The sequence below is a fragment of the Alligator mississippiensis genome, chromosome 4 (assembly GCF_030867095.1).
Source record: "Alligator mississippiensis isolate rAllMis1 chromosome 4, rAllMis1, whole genome shotgun sequence".
Taxonomy (NCBI): domain Eukaryota; kingdom Metazoa; phylum Chordata; order Crocodylia; family Alligatoridae; genus Alligator; species Alligator mississippiensis.
This window is the reverse complement of record NC_081827.1, coordinates 77,395,147-77,413,398: the sequence shown is the minus strand read 5'-3', so window position 1 is coordinate 77,413,398 and position 18,252 is coordinate 77,395,147. Positions and strand designations below refer to the sequence as shown.

The window sequence follows — 18,252 nt, the reverse complement described above, 5'->3', positions numbered from 1 at the left end:
CAATCTTTTGTAGTTCACATTTGAACAGGAATAAAATAAGCCAGCAGCTGAGCACAGAGTTTGGGTGACGAGTATTCTAGCAGCACAGAGATCATTGTATTGTGTCTGTAACATCAACTAGTCTAGTCAGCTCCCATAACAGACCAAGGAACATAAACTCATCAAGTTCTAAACTCAAATAGTTCTCAAAACAATTAACAAAGGAGTGTTGTGATCAAAGCAGTCTGCAGTAAAGGCAGGGGGTTGGTCTTAGAAAAACTGGAAGGAAGATTCCAGCTGAATGATGTGGAGGCAGTGGGCCTCACTGCTCCTTTAACTGCCCTAGTGTTGAAGGAAGTCTTGGCATGGTTTTCTCTCATCCTCTGCCTGGAATGCAGAAGTCAGCTGCTTTTGTCATACCTTGCCTGTTCTATAAGGGTCGGGGCTACAAATTGAGAAGGTTGAAGTGGGAATATGTAGGGGCTTCTCTACCTGCCAGGAGAGTGGGAGAAAAGGCTGCGGGAGATAGGGTGGCAACTTGAGACTGTTCACCTGTCTTTAACCCCCTCTGCCTCTAGGAATTTCTCTTTGTGGACCTGCACCTATAAAATCTCTGTTATCTTACCTCAAAGCGAAGGGAGAGGCTCATGAGGCAGCTGTGTTTCGGGGATTCACAGCACTACAGCTTCAATAAAACAGAAAAGAGGGAGGAACACTCACTAAAACCTGATCGTTATTTCCCTCTCCTTGCTTATCCCCCCTAGAGGAACTTACAGAGAATGAGTCTCTCAGATCTTCCTAGAAAAAGGAGAATGTGGTTGTTATATCAATTGGCACAAATTCACGTAATGAATGGATTTAACTACTATCTAAATATTTCAACAGAAAGACCCAATTAAAGCCAATGAAAATGGATTTGTCCAGATCCATTTACACTAAGTGCCTGGGATGATGCCATAGGCATAGCAAATAATGCAAATCTGTGTGGTTAAACTCATTAATTAGTATTGAAAGTAACAAATGTTGGAGGAGTGTAAACTATCCCAACCCCTAAAACTGTAATTATGACTATAAATTAGTGTTTCTCATGATGTGGTCACTGGAGAAGTGTGCCATCTTATGGTGTCAGGTCATCCTGCCCCCCGCCCACTTTCTAGCTATTAAATTCAATTAAAGAAACTAGAAATATATTAAACTTTTCTCTGCTAGTGCTGTTCCATGTAAGGGGAAGTGTTCACAAGACAATTTCTATTAAGATGTTAACTGCATTATGAAAAATGTAAATCCCCCTGGTGTTGATACACCTGCTGTTCTTGAATTGTTACCACAAAAAATAGATAAGATTTTTTTCATATTATAAAAACAATTATTACAAGAGCAAGCTGTTTATGTGGATTTACTTGTAGGGTGAATGTTTAGTGCTATTATATCACTTTACTGATTCATATAAAAAGCTGGGACTCATTTTTGAGTGCCTTCCAAGGTGAAATGTCAACATGCATATATGTAAGCTATTGCTTATGAATCATAATGTGAGCCAGCAGATGGCACCAGAAAGCTTTTCCAGTCCTGCCCAGAGTTTATCTGTGCCTGGTAGGATGAGCCACCACCCTTCTGAACAAACTCTGATCTAGAAACTAATGCAAGTCTACAAAATCTGCTTGGTATTTGTCTGGGAAGGCAGTGTGGTTTTCTATAGCTTTTTTGGCAAAAGTATATAGTAATGGCTCAAAAATAATTGCTCAGAGAAAATCTGCCTTTGAATATTAAACATATTCTGATAGAGCAGAAGTGCTGTTTTCGACTAAGCAGAAATCTAAAGTTAATTTATACACAAAGAAAGCAGACGGGGCAGACTGATGGCAGTGTATTTTACTAAATGTTCACTAAAGGGTGCTATATGGCAGCAGTTCTCAACCTTTGGTAACTTACGTACCCCCTGCCGATTGATGCAGCAGAAGCGAAACTGGGAGTCCCAACATGGCACATCTGGTTTTGCTGCCATGAGCCAAGTTCCACTTTTTTCACCGCGGCCTGGGGCACAGCAGTCTGCGTGGGGCCTGCCTCCTTATCCCCCGGCACACTGATGCTGGGGAGTGAAAACCCCGGTGCACCGGACACGGCGGGAGGGGTGGCAGCCAGAACTTCCGGTCCAAGCAGGCAAAGACCAAAACGCAGCACCCGCTGCCCATGTCTCGCGTACGCCCAGGGGTGTGTACCACGGGTTGAGAAACACTGCTATATGGCACAGGAGATTAGTAACAGGAAAGCTTTAGACCTCTGGGCTGCCAGTTGAATTCAATGAAGTGCTCAGCATACAGAAGTCAAGCATACTCACCTGCTTTGTAGCATGTCGGGATCAGTGTGCTAGCCTCTGTATCGCACCGCCCTAGAAGTTTCTTGTGTATCTCTTCCTATGCTGTTCTCTTCACCCCCAAGCTAGAGGATCGGTGTGCATCCTTATGCCATTTTCATCCCACTATATTTCATTTGTTTCTTTTTTTCTCTGTGGGAGGTAAGCCATTCACCGTATCATCCCACAATCAACAGGGTTCTGCTCACTGATGCCTAGAACGGTCCCTACGGTTTTGGAATGCATCAGATGTGGTATTCAGATGTTATCATGTTACAAGCATAGAGAGAAACACCACTGAGTAGAAAAGCTCACTTTGCTCAGGCAACAAGCTGCTGCAATGTTTCTGTCATGCCACAACCAAACTTTTGATCATGTAAAACTTGTCTGCCCCTCTTTTCTTCCTGGGCTATGAGTCTTCCTACCAACTACTCTCTGTCCCTCAGTCCTTTCATAGTCATCTTAGCTCCTTCTTGGCCATCTGCCTCCCAGCTCTGCCTACTTTGCCGCCTCGGCTTTTGCAGCTATCTTCTGTCTATAAAGTTTCCCTGCGCTTAATTCCCTTCACTCATTTCTCTATTCCTGTAGCTTAGTGGACTGGGAGTGATTCAGAGGTGGGTGAGAAGAGGGGAAGCCAGCTGACATCACTGTCTTTCCCTGTGGTGGTACAGAAAAAGCACCCATCACAGCTTTCACTGAAGTGGCATAAGGAGAGTGCCTGCAGCCAGTCCTTCTCCATGTGGTAGCAGGGGAAAAGCAACTGCTGCCGAAGTCCCCCATGTCAGCAAATTTGCAGGAAATCTCCACATCCATGGGCTGAATCCTATGGTTCACTGCTCCCTACAGCAGGGGGTAGGTTGCTAACCCTTGCTGTAGCCTTTCCTTTCCTGCTGTGTTTCTACTGGTCTTCCATCTCCTTTGTTTCAACCGCACCAGCCAAAGACCTCTTCCCTAGTGCAGTTGTTCTGTACCTGCTTCCTTCCTACTCCCCTTTCTAGCTTCTCTATCGGGTTGCTCCCCTGCTAAAATGGATTCACAGCCACTCCCCTTGATTAATCCTGCAGCCCCTTTCTTATTTCTCCTTTACTGGCCCTTGCCTTTCTTTCCCTCACTCTTATTACTAGCCTTACACTCCTCATTTATTCCCTAGTTGACTTCCTAGTTACCCAGGCACTTCCCTTCCTTTTTGTAATACACAACAAATTATCAAACTAATTTGGGATATTTTGATTTTTGTTCCCAAAATACTGCTATAGTACGGTACAGAAAAAAACTAAAAAATCTCTAAAGCACCTGCTGATCTATAAAAAACATAGTAAAAGCATCACACTAGATTCTGCATGTGGCATTTGCTGCATTTCTACCAGGGTCAAGTTGCTAGTTGGCATTTCTTTGAGGGGATATGTCAACCTTAACATGTCTCTTGGGACATGGCCATGTTATATTTGGCAATGCATTCTGTAAGGCTGCACAGAGCGCTACAGGCGAGCAGTCAATGCACTTCTTGGGTATAGCAACATCCTACTGTGCGGGCCGGGAGTGGTCCGAGGCCCTTTTTTCGCGCGGTGGGCTGTGGCCAGCAGCCCACACACTCCAGGTTGGGGAAGGCAGGCAGCACACTAGAATTAGGCACGGATGCTTAGCGGTTGATTTAAGATTATTTTACTTACACTGAAGATGGTTGCGGTGCAGGCAGGAAAACTTGCTTGAGTTGCAGTTACAGATAGAAAAGAAGAGAGGAGGACTAGAGTTCCTTCCCGTGAACCTTCTAGCCCAATCCGGTTGGAGGCTCTAAACCGTGAGCCCGTCACGCCAACCGAAGAAAGTACTCGAAGCAAAGAGCTCTGAATAGACTCACACGAAGTTTGCTAGGCTCCGTGGAACTTGCGCGCAGGGAAGGGTACGTCGAGGGATCAGGCGGCGACGGGGAGAGGCGAGAGGCTGATCAGACCCCTATAGCCTTCTTGAAATACACGCTGGGTCCAATAGGCTCTGCAGCGCTTAGAGATCTTCACGAAATGTGAAGTTCTCCTCCTCCTGATAGTCGTGGAGTTCTCCAACTTGGGCGGAAACCGCTCAAGCCTCTTATACGGCTAGCAAGCCAATCGCTAGCCGCCACGTGGGAATAATTTAGAACTGGCCAATAGTGGGGCACAAATTTGAATACAAATGGCGGGAACTCCTTGCAGCATGCATTTCTCTTTTGCAACCTAGAAATGCACCCTGCAAAGAAAGCTACGAGTGGCGGGAAATAATTTAGCAGTGCCGAAGCGCACAAACAAAAATCACACCCTTGGGTTGTGACACCTACATGCTATCCAATGTAGGATCAGGGCATATGCTGACTTACTGATACTATGCTAGTCCTTCGGACCATCAAAATAAAGATTTCTAGAGCTGTTGATGAGAGAGAGTCTAAAGGTTTCTGAATTTCTCTTAACTAGTACCAACAAGCCAGCAACTGACAGAGTGAGCCAGCAGTAAAATGTTGCTGATTATTCAGGTCTAAGGAATCTTCATACTTTTATATTTAGAGATATAAAGGGACCAGAAGTCGAATGTCTTTTGAGTTCTATTTAACCAGTTGAAAACAGTGAGAACCTGGTTTTAATTTGTGTTAAATGTGGCTGGTAGAAACATGAATGTTTTAGAGGACCCCGTCTTTAAGAAGAGTGTCAGGCACTCCAGCTGTTGATAAAGATGACGAAAGCTAGCAATTTTGTATTCAGTTTTGTGGCACATACAAAGATTTTATGTTAAATACTAACGAAGGTCAGCAGAAGCTGCCACAAAATATGACAACTGCAAGTGAAGGTGTAACAGACTGTACATTGTAAAAAGTGTCATTATTTTTGACCAGATAAAAACAGGTTATCTTGAATTTATGTTTTTATAATTCTACTTCTTTTTACGGGAATGACACCATTATTTTCCCACGTACATTTTTTGGTTTACAGATTATATTACTTCCAACAAACTTATAGAGCCACTTGTTTTGCCTACTGTCTGCAAGCATCACACACTTCAATTATTTTAAGGATGTGAAGCACCTACATGTTACGGTAAACAGGCCTGTAGTAATATTGGTAACAGCAAAACAAACAAAAATATGAAATCTGATGGCAGCACAGGAGGCCTTTTAATTAACTGCCATTACTCACTGGCAACATATTGACATTTATTCACTCTGGGACAGTTTATCAATCATGGAGTTCTGATTAAACTCCTTCGGCTTTCATGTTACAAAGCAATGACCTTTTCCATGTGTTCAAAGTTGTGTTTTTCCAGAATCTATACTTTCAGATAACATACTACTTTTTATGCATGTGCCAATTTATAAATTAAAGCTAATCCTTTTTCATTTTTCTTTTACCGTGCCAGTACTGTACTTCTGCTACATTTAAATGTAAGCAACAAACCACAACTTAGAGGAAAAAATGGTTTTCTTCTTTCAGAAAGTTTCATGTTCTATGTCCCTGAAGTTAGGGCTTTCTATTGCTTATCACTTCAGGGGAAAAGCTAACGTGCATAACCATTTGAGGGTGGAAATTTATAGCATCAATAAGGATTTTACAGTTATTCTGAGGTGGTCAATATTTGCTTTACAGAGTGAGAGAGATTAAATCATCAGTCAGGAAATGTATAAATTCTAGCTCTGTCACTGGCAAGCTTTACCTGGGTCCAGAACCCAGTGGCTCATTTTATCTGTTCATGAAACACAGACCAGACAATGGTCGTAATCTCACGAGGGTATTAAGGCCTAATTAATATCTATCTTTAAAGTGTTTTGAAATCTTTAAATAAAAAGTCATCTAGCTATCCAAAATATTACTTACCAGAATTGTGCTATTTACTGGAATAAGCTGTCTTTTCTTGCATTAAAGGTTAACAAATGGGTTTATCCAAAGAAACCCTTTTCACTTCTATAAAACAAATGAAAGTGCTCTGCTTTCAGTGGCTAAAACTTTCAAAAGATACCTTATACATTGCCTTACTTTGTAGAAGTGTATAATATTTGTTGTTCAGTAAAACTAGATTAATTTTATGATGTGCATATGTGCATATAATAGGAGTTGAATCAGAAAATAAATATAGCTGCAATAGCTAATACTTAATATAACATGAAATTCTTGCAGAGGGGAATTTTGTTTTAAGGCAGGTACTACCACACTTAAGTTCAGGAGAGGGATTTAAAAAATAAATGAAGATGATAACAAGAAGCTGAATGGAAGAGTGAGGAAATTAAAATTCATAGAAAATCACCTTGGCTGCTGCCTAAGCATAGCTTGCCTGTGTTGTAGCTGGTATGCATAGCTCAGAACAAGGGCAAGCAAAATATCATGTTAAATGGCAAGGGATAGCAGTTTGTTTGTGCTGTTCTTTTAAAAAATGAAACCTAGCTCAAGTGATAACAGAATTTGGCAGATAACATGTAAAATGGAGATTAAGAGGGAATTTGAAGAACAAGCAGCTACAAATGTGTGGACAAATAAAAAATCTCTTTAAGTACTCAAGAAGCAGGAAAGATGCTCGAGAGAGAATGTGTGATTGCCTATCTAGAACAGTGACTCTCACCCAAAGAGAGATTTCAAATCAGAATCCATAGGCGCACCCCCATGAGCATGATTTTGTGGTTTGCAGAGCCTCAAAGCCATTTGAGGTGCTGCAAAATGCACACAGTGCATATGCACTCATGCATCGCACTGCTAATTAGCAGTGTGCTGGGTTTTTTATACTAGGAGATCCTGGGTTAACCCCCCCACACACACACACACTAAAAAAGCAGCATGGTGCACTTGGCGGCAGCAGCATGCACCACCAGAAATTGGAGTATGGCCAGCCACAGCCATGCTCTGGCTCCTGGCCAGGCTCTGAGCGGCTGGCTCATTGTTACTGGAGGCCCCCAGGAACCAGGTAAGGCTGCCTATTGTCACGCACCAGACTGTGCATGCAGGGACACACCCAGGGACAAATAGCAGTGGCACAAATAAGAGATGGTGATGGGAGGCGCCGAAGCTGGGAGCTGCCCAGGTCTGTCCCCGGCTCAGAGCTGATCTCCTTCCTGCGGGGTAGGGTGGCCATCATACAGGACATTCTAGTTTTCTGCTACTCTGTCCTCTGCTGATAGCAAACCCGACATCTTGATGTCCTCTATTTTTCTCATAGATGACATAAAGGCATCAGGTTTTGTATTAATAGAGGACAGCCAGACTGTCCTCTGTGATGGCCACCCTACAGAGGGGGCTGTGTGAGCCAGACACTCCCCTCAGGAGCAGGGCTGCCCTATTCCCTGTGCCTGTGGAAATGGGGCAAGTGGCCCAGGTATCCCTCACACCCCTGGGTTGCACTCCTACTCAGTCCCTCTGGCTCTGAAAACTCTGCAGGAATTCAGAAGGTCAAAGTCTTGCAGAGATTTTTGTCGCAATACGCATACAGGGCTTTTTTTACCCGTGCTTCTGATATGGTATTAGTAAGCCATGCTCATTAAAAGCTATTTGATTGGTGAGCTGTGCTAATTAAAAGCACCTGTGTATCACGCGTATCAGCAGCGCGGCTTGCCTCTGCGCTGAGAAAACGGCGGCTGCGTGCTTTGAACTAAAGCGCATTGAACACATTTTAGTTCAAAGCGCACTGCTGCCATTTTCTCAGTGCGGAGGCACGCTGCGCCACTGATGCACATGACGCAGAAGGCTGCTGGAGCGCGTCAGTTTTTGAAGAATCGAGTCTGCTCCGAGGCACTGGATTTCCAGTGTGTCAGAGCAGGCTCCCAATGTGTGTAAGTGCCCCCGGTGCCTAACACCACAGCGCTCCAGTGCCTGACTTGCCACCCCACACATGACAGCTATGGGCTTAACCACCTGGCTCTGATGCACCTCTTGTGAGGAGTGGGGTGCTGGTCAACAGGTTCCTGAGCATGCAGATCACAGCAGTCAGGGATCTGGCAGGGGTCTTTGCTCTCCCCGGTCCCCATCATTTGCATGATGGAGCCCCTGGCTCCACAGTGACATGAGCTAAAAGACTAGAGAGAGGCTGCAGATGAAACAGAGGGACAGTGTATTTGTAACGGTGAAAGGATTGCGGACGGGTGCACTGGAGCACGGGTGTGAGGACTGTAATGGATGCGTGCAAATGTGGGTACATGTACTGTAATGGGTATGTCTTTCTGTAACTGTATGTGTTTTGAACAATCTTAGGGTTTCTAGAGAGAAATATATTTTTCCAAAAAAACCAAAACCAAAGCCTCTTCTCTGCGGTGTCCTCCATACTTCGTCTCCTGACCAACTTTCATTTCCCTCCTGGGGATCGCTCATTGACTTAGGCTGTTCATTTACCTTGCTTCCAATATCTCTTTGGAAAATTCTTTTTGAGGGAGGGGTGCCTGGGTAGGAAAAACTTCAGAGCCGAGGCTTCTAGGTTTACACAAATACCTGAAGACAAGAGAATAGTCCAAATCATATAGGGTTGGATTGTTCTGTGATTAAACTCAATATGAAACTTGCTTGTGAAGTGGGAAACGTTACAAGCAAGATGCTGAATACTGAAAACTTTTCTACCAGCACTACAGTTATTTAGCACAGTACACGCCTGATAATATATATATATATATATATATATATATATATATATAGCAGAGTTCTTGAAAATTTTCAGTTTTCATTTATTGATGCAAAAATAATTTTTGTTTTGTTTACATGACAGGGATTGTGAAAAAAACTCCTACAATTCAGTGGTAGGATGGTTCCTAGAAAGACCTGTACAACCAACAGGATACCAGTTCTTTCCTCTGCTCCCTTTTACATACGGTAGGAATTAGCACTCAGCCCAACAATCATTCAGAAGAGACTCAATGAGAGTGCTATTTATTTGCAATATGTTACAAATATGATTTACTGTTGGGCTGTAGCCTGTAGCTGCATCAGCTATTGTTGCAAGATATTTTCCCCTTCTCTGAAAAAAGTTGTTTTTTTTACATGCCAAAATGGTTCTATGATCCTTACAGTCAGTCTGTTACTTATTAACAGAAGTTATGTTGTGGTGAGGTGGTTTGAATGCCCAATGCAAAAATGCTGACTGTCAGATGTTTGCATCTCAATAAGGTTGTCTGTGCTGGTGAACTTTCAGGGATCAAGTCCCAAATAGCTTAAGTATCACCCTTCATGTTTTCCTTAGCCACAACTGGGAACAACTTAGTAGGCTGGAAACATTTTTTTAGAACAGCCCTTATCTGTTTTCTTTCTTAAAACGTGAAGCAGAGGATATTTTTAAGGTCTAGAAACACACTTTTATTTGTTAGGTTTAAAACTGGCCTGAAGACAAAAGATCCTAAGTCCTAAAATATTGAATTTTACATAGCTGTTGTTACGAGTGAAAGTATGTTCTCCCGAGACTGAAGGCTGCAGCCAAGATTTGGAATGGACTTCAACCTCCCTTGTAATTCAAGAACAATAAACACCCATGTTTTCAAATTGTTAGGATTAAATCTAGTATTTGTAGTTAAAATCTGGGGATACTAAGCAAGTATTTTTTGAGATTAGAAAAATTATTTCCTTTATAAATGGTTGCAAATTGATGAGAGGTTTCTTCGATCATAGTTACCAACCCTTGAAAGCTCCATATATTTTTAACATTAGCATCTACTTTTCCCATCTGCTGCCACTTCATCTCCTTGGAAATTTCTTCCAGTAGCATTGCTAGCATTCCTCCTCTTAGTGCAAGCTCCCATCCCTTCTCCTCGATGACTCAGGCAAAGTTATTGCCCCTGTGTAATCCCTAGGCAATATCTCCAGTGAAATCACTCCTTTGTATGTAGCCTATCCCATTAAATCTACTTTCCCACTGCCCCAGAGGTTCCCTGAAGAATGCTTCATCAGTGTATTCCCTCGGCCTACTTCCTAGTTATTCAAAGTACACATCTACTACCAATAAATCACCTGCCAGCAGCAGGTGGAGATAAGAGTTGCTTCAACCCACCGTGCCCCAGCATAATCCCTCTCCTTGCTAGTGAAATATTCCCTGCCTGTGAACTCTCACTGCTACTTCAACAGCTTCCCCTTTAAATCCCTAGCCTTGTCACAGCTCCCCTCCTCATCCCTTCCTTTGCTGCTATACCCACTTCCTGAAACATTCTCCACACATGACACCTCAAGTTGCGCCGACTCGAGGGAGGAGGGGATCCAGGGGGCCCCGTGTCCTTGTCCCCGCACCCGGGCGGCGAGAAGGGCGAGAGCACGAGCCCCTCGCTTCCACACCAGCGCCCGGGGGGCGGGGCGAGCAGGGGGGGCGGGGCTCCAACACCGGCCCCGCCCCCGCCAGGTGCGCGCGCGGAGGGCCAGTCCTGTCCCGTCACCTGGGCTGGTGCAGGCCCCCCTCCCCCACCACACCCCTACCCCGCGGGGGCTCGCTGCGCTCCGAGGGGCTCGCGGCATCTGTGGGGCCGGGGCCGCCGCCGCGCTCACCTGCAGCCGGGCTCGGGCGGAGGCGGGCGCAGCTCAGGCGCGGGGGGGGCCAGGGCCGGGTCGGGGCCCGGGGGCGGGCGCGGGGCGGGGCCGGCGCGGGGCAGCCCGCGGCCGCCGAGAGCGGGGCAGAGCGCGGCGCAGGGCAGGGGCCATGGCCACGGGCGGGTACCGCGGCGGCAGCACCACGGACTTCCTGGAGGAGTGGAAGGCGCGGCGCGAGAAGCTGCGGGCCAAGCAGGCACCGGGCGCGGCGGCCCCAGCCCCGGCCCCGGCCGGGCTCGAGCCCCACGGCGCCCCGGCGCCGCCCGAGCGCCCGCCCGCGCCCGCCGCCCCCAACTGCGTGGCCCGCGCCGGCCCCAAGGACCCGCCGCCGCCGCCCGCCGCCGCCGGCAGCCGCGCGCCCGAGCCGGCGCCCAAGCCTCCCGCGGGCCCCGAGGAGGAGGCGGCGGCGGCAGCTGTGGTGGTGTCGGCGGCGGCCAAGGGGAAGGGCTCGGGGCCGAGCGCCAGGAAGGGCAAGGGGCAGATCGAGAAGAGGAAGCTGCGGGAGAAGCGCCGCTCCACCGGCGTCGTCAACATCCCGGCCGCCGAGGTGAGCCCTCCGCCCGCGGCCCCGCGCCTGCCTTCTTCCTGGGAATCCGCGGGCATCTTGTACCTCCCCGCCCCCGCCGGCGGGACAAGTCTGGCTTCCACGTGTCTTCCCGTGCGTTTCCCTAGCCCTGTAAAGCGGGGCGGGAGATGGAAGTGATGGGCTCTGGGTAGCCGGTCAGATGCAGACATGCCCCTGTTCCGAGCCCACAGCAGCAGTCCGGGCGCTGGAAAAAGTGCAGCGGTTTGAAGAGCACTTTTCTTAAGCCAGGGAAGGGTAGTTTTATCTGCCAGTTACTGTCCTCTGTGCTTGATTCCTCTCATAAAACCCTGACACTTGTTTAAAAGAGCTTTGAAGGAATCGGGAATGGGAATCCCTTAGCTTCTTGGCATTTAACATGGTGCAGGTTGAAGGAAATAAATCATGTTACGTTTTTCCAGTTTATACCTATACCAATGATTGCCTTTTTGGAAGCTGCACATGTTATTTTTATGTATCTATATCTCTTTATCCTTCTTAATGACTGCAGTTTGCTGCCTGGAAAAAACCAAACCAAACCAGATACTATATTTCTAAAGCTGCAGAAGATGAATCCTATTTTTTTTCCCTCACCTGAAGTAACCCAATCCTCACTTACATCATAAGTGTTTTCACAGCAAATGGTTTACCATAAGTCATGGGCAGGCAAAGAATCAATAACAGAAGCCAGTAACGTTTTAAATAAAAGTAATATTTTAGAGTTAGATTCTGCACCTTTCCCCCCAAGGGACTCATTAGTTGCAGTTACTTTGAAGCCAAAGGCTGCAGAAATAGAACCCAAGTTCTCATGCTCTTGAGGAAAATAAGTGAGTTGTAAATTCTTAAAATCCTTCCATGCCGCAGGAATGAGCCTGCTAATTAATGTATGTGAAAAGTACCTTTGCTGCCACACCTATATCAAGTGCCACATCTCTACTATCCTGAAAGTATGTGCCTGGTTATTACTGTTTCTGCGCAGGTCTCTTTATTGTTGCTCCTGTGCTGTCTGCTCTCCTCTTTGGACCTAGGCTGTTTGCTTCTTGCTCCAATTCACTTATTTTTAAAGGATCACTGGTTCAAGGCAGATTCGGTTCCTGATTTTCTCCCTTGCTCCTTTTTCAGCACCTACTAACCTCTTCTGAGTGGCTCTTCTCCCTTACCTCCCCCTTCTGTTGAAGGAGTACAGTTGTTGGAGCAGAGAAGCACAGAGGAAATCCATTTCTTGCAGCCTACTTGCCCAGACAGGTTTTTCCAGGCCTGTTTTCTGAGTTATAATTGTTTGTAAAATCTTTCCCTATAAATCAGTCCTTCTTGGAAGCAATCAAATTATGTCTCTGGACCAGAGACTGATTTTTTTCATGTTGACTTTAGGGCAGGTACCTGCACACATGCCTGATGCCTGCTCTGATGCGTACTAGTTAGTTAAATTAGATTAGTGTGTGTGCTAATTAGCCTCCACATCACATGTATTCAGCATCACTGAGCTTCAAAATGACAGCGGGAGCACTTTAACTAAAGCACCCCCACCACCATTTTGAAGCATGGGATCCTGAATACACAAGATGCTGCAGGTACTTTTTAATTGGAGCAGGTGTGGGGACACACAAAGATGCCTTAGGTTTAGTATTCTAACAGTTAAATAAGAGTTCTATTAGATCTGCAGGTTGAAATATTAGCTCATGTTTTCGATTATTGTGTTTGGGAAACTGATGGAGTATTTGCTTCTTAGCCATTATTGGAGAGCACATTTTTGGGAAACGGCCTTTTTTTGCTAAGAGCTGGTTTCTTGAAAGTTCAGGTACAAATTTCCTTCCTTAACTAAAGGAGTTTGGATACGTAAATGGGTGGAATGCAGAAAGGGGACATTTGGCAGTCTGGTAGGAGGATGTGATGCATGGTGTTCTTGCTGTCTCCAGGCTTGCAAGGGCACAGCTGTGGGTGTGGCTTTTACCATGCTTCTGGGCTGTACTGATTGTCACATGAGACTGGGTAAGAATTTTTCTTCACTTGTTCTTACAGGCTGATGCCTGTGGGTTTTTTTTGAGAGGGGTTTCTGGGGCTTTGTTGTTGTTTTTGCCTTGCTTTGAAACGTTGGGTGTTTGACTGCAGCCAGGGCTATGTGTTTTTGATTGGGATGTGCTAGTGTTCCTGCTGGGACTGAAACACAGAGGTTCCCAGTTAGAGGGTCTTGCTTTCCTGCTCAGGATCAGAGCAGCTGGCACATTTGGGGTCTGGAATTTTACCCCATGGTTAGATTAGTACAGAATGTGAGATTTTTCTTACCTTCCTGTGTAGTGGAGGGGTGGGGGAGAATGACACTCTTCTTTGGATCTCAAATGCAGTTTAACAACCTTTGTAGCAATGGGATGCTGACAACCCCTGTCCCCTTGCTTCACCTGTGAGAGATTTAGGGTGTTTTTGTCTTTGGGCAGTATGCCTTGTAGTTGTGCTACAGGCTTGACTGCAGTTTTAGGAGCAAGCAAAGACTTGTGTAGGATGGTTTAGATTGGGTTGGTTCTTCTTTGAACAGGAGGGGGTTGAACTCGATGACCTCTTGAGGTCCCTTCTAGTATGGCATAAATTGCTATTGTTTGTTAGCTTTGATAAACTACATGGATGGTGGGAGGGGGAGGGAAGCATCTTCTAAATGAGTGCTTACAGAATGCTAAGCAACTAATCTTCTTCCACTTAATAATTGTACCTGTATTCTCATGGGCAGTACTTTGCTGGTTTAAGACTACCATACTATATTGATAATGCACTTCTGATGTAAACACAGGTATACCAATGAAGCTGTGCCTTGTACTAGTGTAGTAAAATCTTCCTGCCACACCCAAGCAAGAAAAACTATAGTGAGGGAGGAAAAAATTGCTTTTATAATGGTGTAACTTTTTATAGCTAAGGATACTACTTTATTGGTCAGGGATCTGTGATCTTTGCATTCTGACTGATATTGCTGTGCTAGCTCTGTTTGGTTACGTATTAAAATGTATAATGAATCAAAATTTTACTTTTTGTATGGTGATTAATGGATACCTCGGATAAAGAACTGAGATAGGAAACCACGATATGTAACTGGTTTTGATTTAATACTGACAGCGTTTACATTTTCACCTGAGGAAATTAAGTCATCTAAACTTGGAGGTGTTCTTTTGTTAGTAACAGGGTGATGAATGATTTAAGAAGGTGCAAAGAACTTTGATCTGTATATCTTGTACCTGAGGCTGCCATATTCAGACACAATAATCTCCTGACCTAGTTGTGGAGAATGATAGAGAAACTAATACTGAGGAAAGAGACAGATGGGTGTAATACAGTATTTACCTGAATCCAAGATGACTTTGAATTTAAGAGGATCCCCTCCCCCTCCAATACCTAGACTCCATATATAGAAAAATTATAAATATGTCTAATTTTTCGTGTGTAGAATCTAATTAGTGGAAGGTTATTTTAAATTTGTCCCCCTTCCTCTCCTCCCACTGCTGTAGCTTGGAAAGCAGCAGTGGGGGGTGAGGAGCTAGACCCCTGCCCTTTGCCCTCCCTGCCTGCTCCACTGTCCCTTGCCCTCCCCATGCTTTTGTCTGTCCCTGCTGCTGCCTTTTTCCCCTGCCATGTGTCCCCTCCCAGTGTCTGCCCCTCAGTACCTGTGTATGTCCCTTTGCTGCCTTTACTCTTCCCAGCCATCATTTGCCCTCCATGCTTGATCCCCAGGGCCTTCCCCCCCCTGGCACTTACCTTCTGCTGCTACATCTCTGCTCTGGCTCCAGGGCAGTCAGCAGCAGTGGTGGCCCTTGCCTATCCTAGCCCAGCCTGGCCAGGAAGAAGTGGCAGCAGCTTCTGGCCAGGCCAGGTTGAGGCTGGAGGGACTGGAGCCAAAGCAGAAGGTAAGAGGGGAGGGGACTGCAGTAAAGGCCAGGTCTTGTACCCCCCCGCAGTCTTCCCTGGCTGTGAGCCCTCCTCCCCTGCCAAATGAGCCATCCTGGCCTGGGGCAGATGGTGGCTTAGCTCTGAGTCCAGCCCTGAGTTTGGTGATAAAACCAGAGCTGAGCTGCTGCATACCCCAGGACGGTACTTGAATCTAAGATGGAGCCTCCCCCCACCCCCATGCTGATTGGGGAAATGCCTTGTTTTGGTTTTGAATAACTAGGGTAGCTATGGTGCAAGAGCTGAATCTTGTATAGAGAAGTTAATATTTGTTCTGATTTATCCTTCTGTGCCATGGGTACAAGAATCTACTTTCTAAGCCCTAGCTGCTGTTGATTCTTTGCTAAATGTTTGCTTCGTTACTTTAGAGCAGGTGTGTCAATGATTGGTGTACCATATTCTTTGCCTTGTAGGTGTCACACCCATAACTTTTCTCCAAGATGTTATTCACCCAGTTAACTCGCTTGACATTTTGCAACACTTTTCTACTTATGTACAAAAAAAAAAAAGTGTTCAGCCTACAGCATTGGCGACGTGCACCCCCTGGAAGTGCCAGCTGCAAAACCAAAAGTGTCGGCAGAAGTACACTTCTGGTTTTGCCACTGGCTCGGTGATCGACCACAGGGGGACCCCCCCCCGCCCCGCCCTGCCCCATCAGCAATCTGGTGCCTGCCCAGGCACCAGTCACCCATGGCCTATAGTAATTTTAAATATGTGGATTTTTGTTACAAACAGGCCTCCAAAAATATGAAAAGTTTGATTTATTTTCAGAAAGCATTTACTACAGCCCTTAAAAATAAAATGAAGAAAATACCATACCGAATCAAAATAAGAATCTTTTGCCCACACTGTCTTGTAAATAGCTAGTACTGATCCTGGAGACTTGGCACCTCTTCACTGCAGCCAGCTCCTTGATGTTGGTTGTAAGGACTAATACCAAGGCCGTTCTCAGGATTAACATTTGAGTGCTTGCCACAGTCTTGAGCACAAATTTGAGTTGCTGTCCATGTGAGAAGTCAACTTCCTTCAAAAGCTGATTGAACTGCCAGTGGTTATAGAGACCTAGGTCAGATGAAATTTGCTGTTTCTACCACAACATTCACCACGAGGTCTGTGCCCAGAGTTTTGGCACAGAACTTCCAGCTGCAGAATACAATGAAAAATGCAAATCTCGTGGCCTAGATTGATACTCTGCACTTTGCTTCTGAGTTTCTCCACAAATCCTGCCTGCCTTCCCACTGTGGAACAAGCCTAGTCTGCTGCAACAATTACTGCCCATTTCCAGTCCATGCCTTATTTGCCCAAATTTGCGGTCATACAGTATCTGCAGCCTTCATCATCCATTTCTTCAAAAACTCTCCCTCAACAGAGGGCTCTGAAGAAGCAGTTATTTCTTGAGGAAGGACATAGCTAGCTCTGGCTGCTTTTATGTGATGTGCTTGTATGAAGATAGCCTGTTGCTTTTTCCAGTGACTTTTTTAATTCACTCGATTTGTCTTCACGCAACTTTCTGGTAAACTTGCTATACTTGACTCCCTGGTATGACTCATGTCTCTTAACATTCCAGTCTTTGGAAACAGTACATGGACTTTCTATTTGCTTCCATGAAGGATGAACCATCTCTCTTTCTCTGGGCATACATACACTCCTTGTCCACTTTTGTTATTACAAACATGATATCTGGTTTATAGGTAAAACAAATGTACAAGATGTGATACTTGCTACACTTGCTTATTGCACACCAGATACAGGCCTGGATTGGATTTGCACACTGCACGGCCATCTGAGCCAGAAAGCGATAGCCCTAGCCATGGGGGCAGTGATTGTGCCAGTGCCACAGATGAAGGGCAATTCTCAATCCTCAAAAATGCCTCTTCATGTTGCCCTTTGCAGGGGGTGGGGGACGGGGCGTTCCTGTTTTTATCGGCTTTTCTTTAAATTGCATAAAGTGTTTGGGGGGAGGAAGAGGCTGAATGGGTTTTGAGAACAGTTTCAGTCCCCCTACAAGAAGGGATACTAGTGAAGGGAGGTGGGGACTCCCCTATGTGAGAGAGTAGGTGGACTAGGGTGGAACATCCTCTGATGGCTTCTCCACCAAATCACTATCCAAAAGTATTGGGCTTGGGTTATCCCTTCCCCTGTCACCTATTCTATTAGGGCATCCATGAATTAGTGCAGACTGCCATCTCCAGGGATATGGTAGAATCCATGGGGAATTGAAGGAAGGTGGCAAGCTCTGGAAGGGAGCCAACGAGGCAGCAACTGCCTAGTAGTTTCATGCTGGGCTGAGGGAAATAGGGCAGGGAGGGGGCAGAAATGTAAGATTGGCAATGAATAAAATGGCGGTCATCTTTTGACTGATTCTCCAGAAGCAAGAGATTTTGAGAAATAGAAACAAGTTTAGTGGTGCATTTATTTGTTGGTCTGTTCCTCTATTTGTCTTGATTGAGCTAAAAGCCTTCCAGTTCCGTTCACAAGCTGCTGTTGGTGGCATGCTTAGGATCCTTGGAGCAATCCTGGACAACAGTTGGGTGTTACAGTATCCCGTCCCCCATCTTCTGTGCTGCCCGCCAAATGATATCTTTGCTCCAAAGTTTGTTTTGCTTGGTACTTGGCAAGGTCTGTCATCACGGCTGTTTAGTTGATGTTGGGGACATTCTTAGCTTCTTCCATAATTATATGCAGAGCACTAGATAATTCATCTGATAAATGTTGTCCTCTGTGTTGAGGGATCCAAAAGGTTTGCTGCCAGATGAACTGGATGAGAACAAAACTCAGACCTCTTGGTAAACATTTGTTTTACTACTACTTTTTGGGTAGAGGTGGAGGCGGCATAAATTCAATTAGATTTTCATTCAGTTGTCTGAATACCTCTAGAATATTTGAAAGGCTTGGTGCATCTCCTTCAAGTTTCTTGATAGCCACTGAAACTGGTA

At 45.6% G+C, this 18,252-nt stretch overlaps 1 protein-coding gene across 1 annotated transcript in view; it reads left to right on the top strand.

Moving 5' to 3' along the window:
- Positions 1–10,939: 10,939 nt before the first annotated feature.
- PAWR (pro-apoptotic WT1 regulator) overlaps positions 10,940–18,252 on the top strand; it is a 132,611-nt gene continuing 125,298 nt past the window's right edge. Inside the window, exon 1 of the mRNA XM_019491383.2 lies at positions 10,940–11,377. Coding sequence (XP_019346928.2) covers positions 10,940–11,377 — 438 coding nt within the window. The remainder of the gene's footprint in view (positions 11,378–18,252) is intronic.